The sequence below is a fragment of the Erpetoichthys calabaricus genome, chromosome 1 (genome assembly GCF_900747795.2).
Source record: "Erpetoichthys calabaricus chromosome 1, fErpCal1.3, whole genome shotgun sequence".
Classification (NCBI taxonomy): Eukaryota; Metazoa; Chordata; class Cladistia; order Polypteriformes; family Polypteridae; genus Erpetoichthys; species Erpetoichthys calabaricus.
This window is the reverse complement of record NC_041394.2, coordinates 47,996,541-48,014,009: the sequence shown is the minus strand read 5'-3', so window position 1 is coordinate 48,014,009 and position 17,469 is coordinate 47,996,541. Positions and strand designations below refer to the sequence as shown.

At 38.1% G+C, this 17,469-nt stretch overlaps 1 protein-coding gene across 1 annotated transcript in view; it reads right to left on the bottom strand.

The window, feature by feature from the left end:
• Positions 1-12,844: 12,844 nt before the first annotated feature.
• Positions 12,845-17,469, bottom strand: part of atad1a (ATPase family AAA domain containing 1a) — a 42,069-nt gene continuing 37,444 nt past the window's right edge. The window contains exon 11 of the mRNA XM_028792720.2: positions 12,845-15,235. Coding sequence (XP_028648553.1) covers positions 15,109-15,235 — 127 coding nt within the window. The 3' untranslated portion in view covers positions 12,845-15,108. The remainder of the gene's footprint in view (positions 15,236-17,469) is intronic.

Sequence of the window (17,469 nt, the reverse complement as noted above, 5' to 3'; positions counted from 1 at the left end):
TTTCCACAAACAGGTGTATTAGAAATACAATCAATCGAAACCTCAGACAGGTGACCTCCATTTAACTACTTATGTGACTTCTAAAAAGAACTAAGTACACCAGGAGTAGTTTAGGTGTGTCACATTAAAAGTGGTGAATACTTATATGTCTAATTATTTTGTGTTTTAGACTTGTAACTCATTTAGACCACTTTGCAGGGATCTGTTTTTACTTTGATATTAGTCTTTTTTCTGTTGATCAATGTCAAAAAAGCCAAATTAAAGGCATTGTTATTCAATGTTGTATAAAATGTGGATCGGTATGGATACTTTTTATAGGCATTATTTTTAATAAATAATAATTCTCACACTTCTTTTGCCAACCATGTGTGTAGATCCTCACCCTCTTTGTTACAGTGTAAGATTACAAAGAGAGCTGCTGCCCTCTAGTGGATCATAGATGGAAACATCAAAATATTAAATTATGGGAATTTACTGCTAGAAAACAAACTGCAAGAAAAGATGGAAGTAATGGTGGGCTCATCGCTGTCCATTAACATACGGTTTAAAGGGGTGTTGAAAAGGATATTATGTTGCTGGTTTCTACATTTCCATTTGCAGAGCAGATATCCAGAGAGGTTTTGCTTACACTATAACATACTTGTTAAAGTTTATTATCTTATGTGCACAGTACAATGGGAGTCCTACTTGCATGTCATCCACAGTTTAGTGACAAGAAACAAGAAAGTAATGAAAAAGATAAAAAGGACATGGCATGAAGTTTTTTAACTGCATTTAAAACGATATAGCAGCCCTAAAAATCTTCAAAGAACAGCTAACAGATTTATTCCAGGACTGGAAGGTGGGAGGTATGAGGGAAAAAAATTAATCAGCTGTATTATTTCAGACTAATAAGAACAAAGCAAAAAATTAATCACAGAAGAATTTAAAATAATGAAGAGCGTTCAGACCCCTGCACTCCCTGACCCTGACTTGTATTACGCAGGCTTCAGAATGTTATGTTACATAATTTATAGGTAGGCCATAACATGGCACAGTGCTTAAGAATGCTGCCTAAACATCTCCAAAGTCCTGTGTTAATATTTCAGCCCATATCGTCTTCCACCCACGTCCCAAACACGTGCATTGTAGGTTGACTAGAAACTCTGCTCTGGCTTGGTGTGAATGATGAATTAGTGTACCATCAAGTGGGTTGGTTCTTGCTTTAAGCTTTGTACTTCAGAAAGAGGCACCATCTCCACAATATTGAATTAAGCGGGTTCACTAAATTAAACAACACGTTTGTGCTCTCTAAAATATCAATGTGGGGAAACACAATGTAAAGTATAACAGAAAGGCAACAAAAATGTATTCTTTCATGAAAAGCTTTTATATACATAAGCATGAATGAGGAAAGAGATCTTGGAAAAGAAATGTTAAAATGTTTATGAATAGGAAATTTGTCTGGTGAGGTATTTGTCAGATTTTATGTTGGGTAGCAGCATATGTGAGAAGCATAAACAACAACAACATTTATTTCTATAGCACATTTTCATACAAATGATGTAGCTCAAAGTGATGAAGAAAGAGAAAAAAAACAAAATATAAAAAATAAAATTAGGTAATACTAATTAATACAGAATAAAAGTAAGGACAATGGTCAGGGAGGACAAAGACAAAAAAAAATCTCCAGACAGCTGGAGATAAAAATAAAAACAAAATCTGCAGGGCTTACGAGGCCACAAGACCATCCAGCCCCCTCTAGGCATTCTACCTAACATAAATGACCACAATCAGTCCTCATGGTTTTCAGGGTTCACATGGAAGAACTTGATGATGATGGTCATGTGGACCTCTGACCTTTAATCCATCAATGTAGGGACATCACGGTGCTTTGATAGGGGGGTGGTGGTGGTGCAGGTCGCCACCACAGAAAATCGGAAAAAGAACAGAAGAGAAAGTAGGGGTCAGTACAGATTTCAGAGCCACCAAGAATGATATTGATAATTAAATGCATATACAGAATATCAGGAGTAAACTAAAATGAAGCTGTGAGAAAGCTATGTTAAAATAATGAGTTTTTAGCAGTTTTTTTAAAGTGCTCCACCGTATTAGCCTGGCAAATTCCTATTGGCAAACTATTCCAGATTTTAGGAGCATAACAGCAGAAGGCCGCCTCACCACTTATTTTAAGTTTAGCTCTTGCAATTCTAAGCAGACACTCATTTGAAGATCTAAGGTTACGATTTGGAGTGGAAGGTGAAAGAAATTCTGAAATACAGAATGGAGCGAGATTATTTAAGGCTTTGTAAACCATTAGCAGTATTTTAAAGTCAATTCTAAATGGCACAGGTAACCAGTGTAGTGACATCAAAACTGGAGAGATGTGTTTGGATTTTCTTTTCCTAGTTATTACTACCGTGTTATACCGTGTTAGCCATTATGAATGTAGAGAAAAGCCAAGCAAAATGACACCTTTTATTGGCTAACTAAAAAGATCACAATGTAATACAAGATTACATCTTGCCTGAAGAAGGGGCCTGAGTTTCCTCGAAAGCTTGCATATTGTAATCGTTTTAGTTAGCCAATAAAAGGTGTAATTTTGCTTGGCTTTTCTCTCTTTTCCTAGTTAAAATTCTAGCAGCTCCATTCTGCACTAGTTGCAATCGATTGATGCCTTTTTTGGGTAATCCTGAGAGGAGTGCATTACAGTAATAAAAAAAGAACATAATAGTTTCAATCCCACTTAATCCAGTTCAGGTTGTGGAGGGCCGGAGCCCATTCTGGAACCACTGAGCACATAGCAGAAAGCAAACCTGGAGTAGGTATCTGCACTTTGCACAACATTTTCACACATATTTCTCCTAATTTCCATCTATTTTCTAACCCACTTGGAGCTCTATACGGAGCTAATGCCTACGTGAGACATATTGGGCACAAGGCGGGACCCATCCTTGTACACAGAATCGGTTAATGGCACAGCACACTCATACACTCACCCACACAGGGCCAGAACGTTAAATGGTGCCACCTGAGGCCATGCCTTGCCTTCCATATCATATTCTTGCTAGGCATGAGATAATGCATTTCACTTGTATAAATTTCGTATTGGTATACAAGATTTACGATACTGTGCATTCTGAGCATCAGACAAAAAATAAAAATATATTTTGGAAATAATGTGAGAAGATGAAAAAGATCAGCTTTAGAATGATAAAATAAAAAATAGGCATTAAGAAGAATACAAATGCATTATTTGATACTGAGTGTGAAACAAAACTAGGATGTATCACTCCTCCTGAATGCTTCTCTGCTGTAAATACATCATCAGTCTCAAACATTGTCCTACAAGCTAAAAGAAGCCTGCCCTTTTTTAACTAAACACACATGGTGCAAACTTAAAAGATTTGTAACAGATATTATGACTGACACCTTAAACAGGTTCCAGAAATCAACAAAACTTTAGAAAATGACACAATTAGTGTATATACAATGCAGAATAAATGGCCAACAATCAAACAGCCAATCATAAACATTGGCTACAACATAGATAATCCATCAGGATGTGTGGCACCAAGACTAGATTTGTGCCAGGGATGGTTAGCGCTCTTGGTACCATCAAGAAAGAATTTGAAAAGAATCTACAGGAGCTGCCAGGACACCACACCACTAAGAAAAACATTCTTTGTAAAGTGCTGGGTTAAAGCTTAGGTACTTAGTCGGGCACAGACAACACAGCGGGCACCAACAAATTACAGTAATAAACAAAGTAAATAATAATAATAATAACCCTCACACTTTCATAGTATAGGGTGCACAAACATGGCAAAGTAGGATTAAACAGTCAACATGGTAACAGAACTGCAGTGGTAGACTTTGAATGAATTTCTAAAGACTGATTTAATTCAAAGTATAAGTATCTCTCAAATGGGCTTACATTACATCTTGCATTAAAACTTACAAATACCATCTTCTGTTGCTCACCACCATCAACAACTTCATCATTATGCTCTCCACAGTCACTCCTGGTATCCCATAAACATTGACTAAAAAAATCACACAGTGCATTGCTTGGGTGGTGATATTTCATTCTTTGCATACATTGGCAAGGATATGGTAAATAGATATTATGGATAAATGTTTACAGATAATCATTTGATTTCATTTAATTTTGCAGTTATATGAGGTTGTTTGGTTTAGTTCAAAGGCCTAAATATAATTTATATGGCTATATCTTATGGATCTGTATATTAAAGCTATTAACTGTGTAGTCACCATCACTGTAAATTACCTGGGAATGTCATGTTGAAATTCACATTTGATGTCTGTGTTGTTCATTTTTTATGTTGATTATGTGCATCTTTCTTTATTCTTGATTTTGTCTATCTATACAAGCTGCCTTTGCTTTGTTTCATGTATTTAAGAGGCAGGGCCACCTGCCAATCATCACCAGGAATTGCCCTCTGTCCTTTAAATCTGGAGGGTCTTCCACAGTTCCTGGCAGTTCACTGTGAATGTGCATTGGAGTGGTGATTGCTTTTCCTTGAAGATCTACTCGATTTTTTGACCAATTGCTCTGTTTTTCGACTATTCTTGGGATTTTGAATTGGGACTCTGTTTGATTTTTGGATTTGCCTTTAATAGACATTTTGTGCGTTCTTTGTGTGTGCTTTCTGAGCTTCTCAATATCATGAAGCATTTTCCTTGTGAATAATAAATATTTTTATATACAAAGTCTCTTATTTGCCTATGTAACTAGCTGAGTTTGATGGATCTCTAGTGGGCACTTTAAGGACTACATGCTTTGAAACCCTCTGGTACTTGCGACTCCTAGGTTTTTAACAGGTAGGATGGCTGGTTAAATAGAGAGCTACCTTAAATAATCTTTATTTATATTGTCATTCAAAGATAATGGATTTTTCACTCAGGTGACAGATTCAATATTTTTAGAGAAATGTGAAATGCAGAAGAGAAAAACAGAAAGTCTGCAAACACAGCCTAATTGCTACAACTTTTCTACAATGACCCACCTCAAAAGTGTAATTTTCCTCATATTTTTCTTGCAGACAGATCCAACTGGGATGATTCCACTCAAAGCATCTTTGAGTACTTGTGAGCTGTCAAATTCCAAGATGTTTTGCACTGTAAACAATTTGAAGTGAGTGTGTAGCTGGTATTCCAGTTTGGTTATTAGGTCACATCTGGCTGATGAATTAATTCTCACTAGCCGACGCTCACCGTAACATACGGCGGTGTAAGAATCGGAACGGAAAACGGTGAGAAAGGAATTCAGAAATCAAGTAGAAATTAATACTTCTTGAAAGACGCAGTGTGCATGTAGAATTTCTGGCCAAGTAGGATTACATGTCCATCCATCCATTTTCCAACCCGCTGAATCCGAACACAGGGTCACGGGGGTCTGCTGGAGCTAATCCCAGCCAACACAGGGCACAAGGCAGGAAACAATCCTGGGCAGGGTGCCAACCCACCGCAGAGGATTACATGTGAAAGTGATAAATAAATCAGGCATTCCGAATTTACGTACTATGGCCATGGCATCCTGATCGTTTTGTTGCATGTATCTTGGACTTCCTGGAAATGTGGACGGTAATATGATCATTTTGCCTACACGTATGCGTCTGTATTCAAACATTGTATTGTTCCACGTGCAGATCATATTGATGTAATCTGAGATAGCTGAGACGCGCGCCCTCTGTTTTAACATACGCATCTATTACGTACTGTTGGAATAGTTTGCCGCTGGAGTGCAAAATACTAAATGTATTCCTCATTGCTAATCTGCACGCGTAAAATTGACATTGAGTAAGCCTTATTCGCTTGGCGGTTCTTTTATCGGGAACATGTTGTAAATCTTTGTGCCAGCCAGTGTCTCCGTAAGGGAATACAAGTGGGTAAACCATAGGATCGCAATTCATATTGAGCGTGGAAATCTGTTTACAGGAGTTACCTATGGGATAGATGCAAATGTCCCTTTCGGCCTGCGTTTCGCCATCTTCTCCGACGAAAATCGCTGCAATGTCGTGGCATTGTATCGTCGTAAATCCTGCCCAGGGTTTTCCTTGAAAACCATTCGTACAGATGCTATTGGATTGGACTGAGCGATTTCATGCATGTGTTTGTATGATTTAGCGAAGGGGTTGATGGTTCTGAGCATGGAATCTAGCTGGAGAAGCACATTTTCGCTGCATGCAGAGTTTGCTTTATTTTGTAAGCGTACTTCAGTAGCTTGCGCTGTGTCAAAAACACACAACTGTCCATATCCTGGAGAGGTAGAAGTGTTAGCGTATAGTGGAGAGATTTGGTGATAAATTTGCCCGTGTATTTTAAAATAGTATGGTCCGTGGCCTGGAGGTTGAGTTATATGTGCACCCATGGAAGCAAGCACTAGAGAAGAGTTGTATTCTCCAATGTGTTCACGATCATTTTTAGCTTCTGATGTTTGCTGTTTAAGAAGCTGTTGTAAAGACAAACTGCTTCTGTTTCGGTACCACCGCAAAGGTGGTATTGTGGCAGCACCTCGAGTACTTGTTGGATGTATTACGCACAGCAGGCCAGTATAGTGCATGCCACGGAAGAGGACGAATAGGAATCGAGAAATGCCATGTCGGCTGTGTTTGGGCGGGACTGGTTTTGATGTGGAAGCAGGACGAACCAGAAGAGAAATATATATAAGAGATTAAGCTGGCAGATTCAGGATAGATAAATAGTACACAGGCATTTTGGATTTGAATCACTTGCAAAATTTACTTGAACACTCAAACAAAAAATAATTTATAAACAGGTGGCATAACTGGTACGCTGGTATGCATGCGCGACAAAATTTGTAAATGCGTAACGTCATCTGTGTCCCTACGGCGCCGGTGCGTACCTGACGGTTAGAGAGGGCATCGACACCTCATATTGCTAATATATGTTGTTTTCTTTTTGGTTTTGATTATCTTGTGTTGCCAATATGTCTAAAAACAACAGACATTAAGCAGCTACTTTGGCGTTTCACCACCTGCAAAGAAACAAGACGAGCCAGAGCAGAAAAAAGAGTTTTTTTTCTAGAAAAGTGGCTCCAAGATGTGCCGTGGCTTGAAGCTAATGATGAGCGCACTGAAATGTGGTGTAAGTTGTGCCGCTCGCATCCACATATCGCAGACAAAACAAGTGCCTTTTACACAGGCTCAAACAATTTCAGTCATCCGTTATTTGACAAACATGAAAAGAGCAAGGAGCACATGAATGTAGTACAAGCTATTTCTAATAAACAAGCTAGTCAGGAAGAAATTTCCACTCGCCCTCTAGCTAGATGGCAAACAAAGGTAAAAGAAGAACAACGGCAAGCTCTGTGTAATATTTTTCTCATTACCTTTCATAAAGCTACACACGCTCGTCCCCTATCAACCTATGCTGAAAATATTCCTTTACAGGAGCGGCTAGAAGTAAATGTCGGAACTGCGTATCATTCACGTGAGGCGGCCACACGGATAATGCAGACCGTCGCGCCCACTATCAGCGCGGAGTTGAAAGCAAAGTTGGAGTCTGCTGAATTTTGGGGACTGATTTTTGATGGATCGGAAGACATCATTAAAACCGAGCATGAGATCTTTTTCATTGTGTCTGTGTCCAACATCGGGCAGTTTACCACGGAGTTCCTTGGCCTAATCGAACTGGGTGCTGACCGATCTGCGCAGGTTGTAACAGACGGACTCATTAAACTCTTCCAGGCTTGGACAAATGGAAGAAAAAGTTGGTCGCCGTGTGCACAGACGGGGCTGCTGTTAACGTCGGTATATACAATGGCATTGTTTCGAAACTACGGCAACTGGCTGCAGTAGGAGACTCCCTTGTGCACATTCTGTGCACCGCACATACACTAGAAAACTGCGGAAAATCAGCTGATCGCAACGTTCCGTACTGTGAGACCTTTAATCGCCCCGTGGTCAAACTGCTGCAGTTTTATTTAGAAAAAGGTGGAGCAAAAAATACGGCTGTGCTTAAGAAGTTGTGTTAAGAGAATGGGGTCTCCTTTGTGAAATTGGGTAAATTTCATAATATCAGATGGTCTGCATGGAGGCATGACACACTGCTAAAAATATCAAGATTATTGCTAGCCATTAAAAGGCAACTGGCCACGAGTGATAACAGTGACTTGCAGCATATCTGCATAGACCAATTTCAGTGTTTTCTGGGCAACGTGCTCGACATTGGCAAGATTTTGAAGACCACATCCATTGTGTTTCAGAAGGAAAAGCTGAGCATTAGAGAATGTAAGGATGAACTCATGGTGGCCATTGGACAGTTTACACTTTTGCTTGATGCTGAAGGCCACTACAGAGCATATACTGTTTCTAATGCTTATGATGACGGGGACAAGATAAACTTACTCATGGGGTTAATTGAGGAGTTTGGAATCAGATATGACTCACTGAAGTCATGTGATCAATTCTTAGTATTTGATCCTTCCACTTGGCCTCAGGAAATACAAGATTTACATCGTTTTGGCAACACAACTGCTTGTACCATTCTTCAGAATTATGAAGCCACACTGAGTCTTGACAAAGACACAGCTGTCACAGAATGGATGCGCTTAAAGCAAACAGGGAAACGCTTGGCAGCATCCTCTGTGTATGACTTGGTCCAGATAATAAATACAGTACAAGCAATCCAGATCTTTACTCCAACATTGTCAAATTGGTTAAACTGTCTCTTACACTGCCTTTGAGCAGTGCAGCCTGTGAGAGTGGATTCTCAAATCTTAACATAATAAAAAACAAACACAGATCTTGTCTGTAACATGCACCAGTCAAAGAAGGCCACAGAGACATCTGACCCAAAACTAGTGGTTGACCTGTGGATGGAGACAGCTAAGCAGAGGCTTAACCAAGGAGAGGGAGATGCATCTGCTGCATCATCATCTATCATGAAGGAAGCTGAAGTAGAGGACTGTGAGGTAGACAGCGAGGAGGACAGTGAAGAAGGTTGCACTTATTAAAACCTTACTCTGTATAGAGTGATCAGGTATTTCTGATTCTTATCTCTTTTTAAGCTGCTGCTATATTTTTATTTTATTATTATTGTTGTTGTATCTGTATTTATTTTTTACCCTAATTCTTTACCTTACTGTTAAATCTGTTATAGAAATTGTTTTATTTCAATTTTTTCAAGATCTTTAGCAAAACTGTTTATGGTCATGCCAATAAAGCTCTTTGAATCGAATTGCCTACCAAACTCCATCTGATGGTACTCACTTGAGTAACTCACTGAAAAAGTTATGTGCACCCCTGTTTATAAACCAAAAAATGGAATTTAGACACTTTTTACTGTAGTCTGAATGTTGCCTCAGTAAGCTGTAGCAACATATAGACTTAAATACAGCTGGTAAGATCTTTTGAGCCAATTTTATCATCATGGATTTTCTTAAACTTTCTCCAAGATTAACACCAGATATGTAAAAATCAGGAAAACAAACAGTATTACCAGGTTCTGACGCGTGGCATCAAAATGTGAAGCTTACAGTATGGTGAGGAATTGCCAACTGCATAATACAATATATGAAACTCTTAAAATGAAAGCATTAAAAGTAGTATATAAATAAGGTGTTGTATGTGTATGCAGTTCTTAATATTCACACTTATTATTTAATAAAAGTACCACCCTTACAAAGGGCCACCTGAGACGATCACCTCGTCGTTTAGCTCCGTGGCCACAAGCTTATTTAGCGAACATGACAGACTCAGCCCCAAGTAGATATGCAGTATTTAAATAGAAACACGTAACTATTAATATTGGGGTCTCAAAATATTTAATAGTTTTATGTTAATGCCACAGTAGGTTTCTTTAGAACTGCAATGAATTGTCCAGGCACAGCATAGTTTTCATTTAGACTTCAAACACTTTATTGACATACAGTACGAGGTGTTCAAAATGTCTGAGAATGTATGTGTCCCTTGTGGAGTTAGTGGGGGTGCCCAATGGGGTCTTTAATCTGGCCTCGCCTTAAAGAGCTGGCAACTCATTCAGGGCTGGTTGCTGCTTTCGGCTGAATACTGCCAGCACAGGTACTGCCTCCCTGTGACCCTACAGAGGATAGTTTATTGGCAATGTAAGGCCAGTTTAGAGCTACCAACTAACCAAACATGCCAGTCATTTTAATGTAGAAGGAAAGCTGGCGTACTTGCAGAAGAACGACTCAGACACAGTGAAAACAGACTGTACATTGGACACAATGTCTCTGAGGCAGCAGCAGCCACTGTGCCACCGATGTAAAGTTTATTACACAATTACTAAACCAAAGCCATTGGAACTAAATGATGCTTAAATTCTCTGCTCAAACATGTTGTATGCAACGCAGAGCCTCAGGAAGAAACTATTAGTTTGGTCTGTAGAAAACAAAGAAAATAAATTATAGGCACCCACTAATGTGTTTGGCGCCAACGTTCTCTCATCTGCACTTTCTATAAAGTCACTCACCATCACAGCAAAATTTGTAACGCCTATCAGATTCTGTAAAGTGACCAATTTGCTGATTTTGTTAGTAAATCTAAACTTTTTCCAGAGTGATGACACATTGTCAGTGATAAGACAGTTTCCCATTTCGTACTGGACACCAAATAACGCTACATGGCGATAAAATGGAGGAAGTGTTGGTTGTTTCCTTTCAATGAGGTATGTGGTAGAAATCAATAATGTCCACTGATACTATTCCTGCAGGGTTTATTGTGCGTCAGCCTATTCCCTGTCTGAGACACCCACACATACTGAGCTGTACGTTTACTAGCCTGATTGTTTTGTCCTAATATTGTTTTCATTCCACCCATGACTCCTTCTTTCTCCATTTCACACTCAGTCTCTTCTTCTTTGGTCACTAGGTCTTTATGTGGCAATCCATTCCCACAGGAGGACTACACTTGTTTTAGGCCAGGATTTACCTGCTTTTGAGGTGCTTACCCAGATGTCCCATTAGGCAACTTCTAGACGTGGGGTATGTCAGATTTGTTGACTGTTGTCGCTGATCTTGACACCAATCCCTGTGAATTTAAATGACCGAAAATCTGTCACATTTACAAACTGAGTGCCGACCTTCTAGCACAGTTGAGTTCATTCCTTTTTCTGACAGCCTGGCAGAGTTAGTGTTGTTTGAAAGGTTAACATCAATGGCGAGTGTAGCAGAAATCTCAACCTTTTTTTTTTTTTCTCCATTCTGTCATGGTATATAAAACACGAGACATCAGACAGAGCTTCTTGTCTGTTTGTCAGATCTGAAACACTCTCATTCCCTATTCCCCATCGCCACTTAAATTCAATTCCACATGAGCATTCATTGGTTGTCATCTCTCATGCACGTAGAGTCCACCACTATGACTAAAGACAGAGTCAAACCTTTTTGATTTTGTTGGAGTGAGTCGCTGGGCAGGTCAGTTTCAAGGGCGGCTGACTGCCTCTGAGTCACTAAGATTATGTAATTGAAGGCTATGATTGAAAATCTCTGAAAAAGTCACATAATGTGACTTGAAGAAAAATTTCTGCAGAGTACGAAGACCATTAAAGAAGCATTTCATAACTCCCATAGTCAAAATGAATTTATTAAAGGTAACATATCATATCATAAATGTAATAAAAAAAACTGCATGCTGATACATTCATGGTACTTATATAAATACCAGTATTTGGTGGAGATAGTTTTCTCTGCAATAAAATCTTTAAGTGTGTCTGAGGAAATGTCTGTCAATTTTGTGCATTCTTGGCAGGTTTTCTGTCTATTTCTCTTGGCAGATTTGCTCTAGCTGCCTCTAAATGCGTGGACGTTGCAGAGTACAAATGTCTAGCCTGTGCATGCATTCTCAAGTCAGAACGTTGGCTGGGCTGCTTCAGGACATTTATGCTTTTATTCTTCAGACACATCAATGTAGTTATGGCACTGTCTTTTAGACAACCAATATGTGGAAGTTGAATCTTCATCTTCTGCTTCAGTGCACAATAAATGCTTTAGTAAATCACATTTCATTTATGTGAAACAGAACAGAAGGCCCTCAAGTTACACATTAGCTTGGTTCTAAAAAGACATTTCTGATAGACACTTTAAAAGACATATGTACAGTATGTGCAAGCATCCTGGCAGTCTCTTCTTTGCTGTGCACAAAACACAAATTCTGCAGCTTCTGCAAAAATTTTAATACAAAAGGCAAACTAAGTATAAATAACTTAAAAATTTGCAATAACCTATCCATCCATTTTCCAACCCGCTGAATCCGAACACAGGGTCACGGGGGTCTGCTGGAGCTAATCCCAGCCAACACTGGGCGCAAGGCAGGAACCAATCCCAGGCAGGGTGCCAACCCACCACAGAATTTGCAATAACCTAAAAAGAATGTTTTTACACAGAATGTTTACACAAATACAGATTCCAGTATATATTCATTCCTCCTGTGAACACCAGCATACAATGCTGGGGGACCACAGCCAATTCCATCAATATTTAAGAAACAGGATATCATTCAGTATGTTTACATGCACACACATAATCGGATTAAGGTGAATTACCCAATTAAAGCAGAAACCTAGTTTCAAGTAATCTTCTAGAATTCTCCTTTAGCAAAACGCTCCGATGTCATTAAACTCTGCAAAAAGGAGGTAAATGCCATCACTGACCACTGTGAATTCAAAAATAAGCATGATGCCTGTGATCATTTTCCTATGTTTAATAAATATGTTTAGTCAAACTGACACTTTATTTATAGGTTTCTATGTCCGGATTGCTCACAGCACACTCTTTTATGCATGGCTGTGAATTGAGGCCTGCAAAGGACACGCTACCTGTGATGCTTACCTTACACCCAATGCAGCCGAAATAATAAAAAGTAAGAAATGTGTTAGATTACTCGTTACTTTAAAAAGTAATCAGACTACTTAATGCACATTACTTTTAAAATTTTACTCTCAAGATTGTGTTACTGAACGTAGCCCTGTACATTCAGCTCATCACCACAAATATAGCAATTTTTCGACAGATTATTTCAGCCAGAAGAAGGAGTAATGCCATACAACAAACATTTGCCTCTGGAAATGCACTTTGTGGACTCGTCTACCCGTGGCTGCTGAAAGTGTGTGTGAAGTAAATACATGTGCAGACTGACAGAGCACAACAGACATGCACAGACTACAAAACCCTTACAGTTAACCTGGTTATGGGTTCACTTATCCACATAATCAGGTTAATGACGGTTAAATCTAGCTCTGTTAATCAGGTTTATCAGAGGCCAATATCCCAGTTTCTCTAATCACAATAAGGGTTTTTTTGTGGTATTTTAGAAAACAGATTTCTTTGAATAATCTGGTTATTGAAGTGTATGTAAATGCACTAACTGTGTTTTTACTGTGAAAATGCTTCTCAATTCCTCTTGTATTATCTTGTGGTGATGTTCCAACTCACTTTTTGCCCAGATCAGAAAAATCAACAAAAAAGCAGTAAGAAGAAGCAACTTGCCTTACATTATTTTCCATTCCAGCAGTAGAGTAAAACAGAAAACACTCATCACCATTAGTCAGCAGTCTAATCTTGATGTTGACTTAGAAATCAGTTCTTCTCTGCTGTCTTTTCAGTTGTACGCTGTATACACAGACAAACTAAATCAATATATAACAAGATGCCAGCTGTAAAACCTACAAGGTATCCTATTCACTGAGACAGCAGTATTCACACACGTATTGTACATACACAACATCCATCCATTTTCCAACCCGCTGAATCCGAACACAGGGTCACGGGGGTCTGCTGGAGCCAATCCCAGCCAACATAGGGCACAAGGCAGGAAACAATCCTGGGCAGGGTGCCAACCCACCGCAGCATACACAACATTTCAGTATTAAACTTTGGGCAGCCTAGTAGTGTTCACTATGGATCTTGCACATTCTCCCCATGTGTCCTTGAGATTCCTTCAGGTACTCCGTTTATCTTACACATCCACAAAGACACAACTGTTAGATTCTTTGGCAACCATAAACGTGGTCCCTATGAGAGTCTGCATGATTGACCATTGTAATGGACTGCTTCTTGCCATGTGCCCAGTGCTGCTGAGATAGGCATTGGATTTCCATAACCCTGATTTACATTAAGCCAGCTTGAAAACACTACATTATGATAAACACCGTTAATGAACCATGAGTAACTAGTCACCCGAAATGCTTCGAATCTCTTCCATTTACACTCTGATAAAGCTGTATTTAGATTAATTCAACAACTAAAATCTACTCCAGATACGCTATACATTAATCTATATAAAGCTAGCTTAAATCTGTATGAAACCCCACAGCTTGCAATGCTAATTGTTTCTGGAGTGGAGCTAAACATGTTTATTTCTTTACTTGAGTTTAACTTGCATGATTTTTTAAACTTAACATAGCAAGTCAAATTAATGCAAGTGTTTTGGAAAGAGAATTCCTAAGTTCAGCTTTTGCCTATTTTCTTAAACAACACAGTCATCAGATTCCATATATTTTGTCTAATAAACAAAACAAATTTGCATCTTGTCTCTTCTTCTGTGCTTCACTTCTGTTTTTACTGTTACGCTGCTTCTGCGGATTGCTAGATAATACACTTTGGGAAGCATTCATAAAACAAGAAAACAAGTCAATTCTGCAGTTTTGTCTCGAGCTGTGCAAAATTTTTTAAACGTCTCTTGAATCTTTCAAAGCGTTGGGACTGTAAGTGTAATTATAATCCACATAGTATGAAATAGTCCTCATGGTTACATATTAATATGCAGTATTGGACTGAACTAGGGTTGTTTGTGTTATAATATCCTGGATCTATTTTTTCCAGGTTGTGATTTATTCAAAAACATGAAGGACTAACTCTACTTTAGACAGAACACAGCTATATTTGCAAGCATGTGCATTTAACTACTTGCTGTTTAAATCTAAAGTTTTCGTGAACTTCAGTGCAATAATCACAGAGGATGATGATCAATCATTGTGCTTCTCCATTAAAATAGATGTTTTTGGAGAATTCCAGTTTCTTAAAGTTGCTTCAGTTTGAAATTCATAAATAATTTATCTTGCTTGAATTAAAGAGTTATGAAAAGGGACAAAAGTCTTCAAAAACAAGATATTTTTTTTGTTTTGTTAGTCCAAAGGAAATTCACGCATAGCTATTTCTGAGGAGGTAGCAGCTTTGGATTCCTTCATTTTTTCCACAGCAAATAGCAAATCTATTTGAGTTATAGGCCTCAGACAGTCCTCATCCACTGGTCTGTAAAGAAAAGGCAATAGATAGTTAATTTTACCTAAACATTTGTATTACTTTAATGGAAAAAAACAGTAAATTATAAGTGAAGCACACTAAATTATATAAACATGGGATTCATATACTAGATTATGGCTTAGGAGTAATTCAATAGCAAATACAACAGTTTGAAATTATTTATTAAAGTGTAGTTTGATTTACCCTATTACCATGTAATTGTACTTGGCTTTTGCAGGACAATACAGCGTATTTAAAGTCATTATACAGATTATATACTGAAATGAATTTATAAGTTACTATATTTAAGAATATGTGCGAATAATGTTTGCTATAAGGCAATAGATAGTTAATTTTACCTGAAGATTTGTATTTCTCTAATGGAAAAACACAGTAAATGATAATTGAAGCCCGCTAAAATATATACACATGGGATTCATATACTAGATCACGGGTGTCAAACTCCAGGCCTGGAGGGCCGCAGTGGCTGCAGGTTTTCATTCTAACCCTTTTCCTAATCAGTGTCCAGTTTTCACTGCTAATTAACTTCTTTTCCCTCTATTTTAATAGCCCTGTTTTTAATGATTAAGTCTTCTGAATTTAATCTTTTCTTCATTAAATGACAGCTAAACAGAAATGAGGTGTGAAACAAGCCAACAAATGACCAGCTATATTGGGGCTTCAAACTCCAACTAATTTCACTCCAACCAGTTCCTTAATGAGAAGCTGGTTGTTGCTGTTAATTAAACCCATTTTTCAATTCCATGGCTTGTTGCTGCTCTCATTCTGTCACAGCAGACATTTCCAAAACTGTTGCTATTCTATTATTTTCTTGGTGACCTGAGAGATCAGCCTTACTGAAACCTTCACCTTTCTTTATTTTCACATTTTGTTTCATGGGTACAGGTGAGGTGATCATGTGGAGGCTTGTTTTGTGTCTCATTACTGTCCGGCTGCTAATTAAGGAAAAAAACAACTAAGGGGACTGAGTCAAGCTAATTAAAACAAAGGCTAAAGAAGTTAATTAGCATCAAAAACTGGTTACTAATTAAGAAGATGGTTAGAATGAAAACCTGCAGCCACTGTGGCCCTCCAGGACTGGAGTTCGAATCCCCTGTACTAGATTATGGTTTAGGAGTAATTCAATAGCAAATACAACAGTTTGAAATTATTTATTAAAGTGTAGTTTGATTTACCCTATTACCATGTAATCTCACTTGGCTTTTGCAGGACAATGCAGCATATTTAAAATCATTATACAGAATATATACTGAAATTAATTTACAAGTTACTATATTTTAGAATATGTGCAAAGAATGTTTGCTATAAAGCAATTATAACTCTGAGGAAAAATGTGAAACAGCAGCATAGTCTACTGTTAGTTCTGTATTGAGAGTTTGGAGAATATTCAAGCATGGTGGCAATAGGTGGGATGTGTGGCATCCTTACCTGACTGCTCCAGCATCTCCCTACTAAAAAGGCATGGAAGAGTGGAGGGTTTTACAGTCTTGACCATCTCATTTAGTCCCGAAGCATCAAGAGTTGCACCACAGTATGCTTAACTATTCTTAGTTAAATGGTGCAAGAGCATTGAAACTAGTGCATATCATACAGTGGCTTCAGAATGTTTTCAGCCCCCTTCATTTTTGCAGACTTTACTGTGCTGTTAATTTCATTTTAAATGGATAATTCAACCATTTTTGTCCATAATGACAAAGTGAAAAAGATTTTCTGAAAGGTTTGCAAATTTTTTAAAAATTAAAAAACTGAAATCTGTAATTCAAACATAGTCCCGCCACAATTATTGGCACCCATGAGAAAGTTGAATAAAAAGGTTTGTAGAGAAAAAAAAATCACATTTAGGTGAATTGCCTTAACCTCACACTGAAAAAAATGACAAAGAAATACAACCTTTAATTGAAGTAATTTATTTCTGAGAAAAAAATAATCCTTCATCAAGAAGTAATTATTTTTAACAAAACCACATGTTCCATGATTATTGGCACCCCAAGAAATTCATTTTTACTATCCACATCTAGCTTTTAAAAGTTAATGTGAGTGTTAGTAAACTTTCAAGCAGTAATCCATGACTTTCTGTTTCACTGGGTTAAAAATATGAGGCTGGACATTCCATTCTTAATTCATCAACCTGAGAAAAATAAGAAAACACACAATTCAAAGGAGGGAAAAGTGTGCTGACCTTCATAAGTCAGAGAATGACTATAAAAAAATAGCTACTCGCA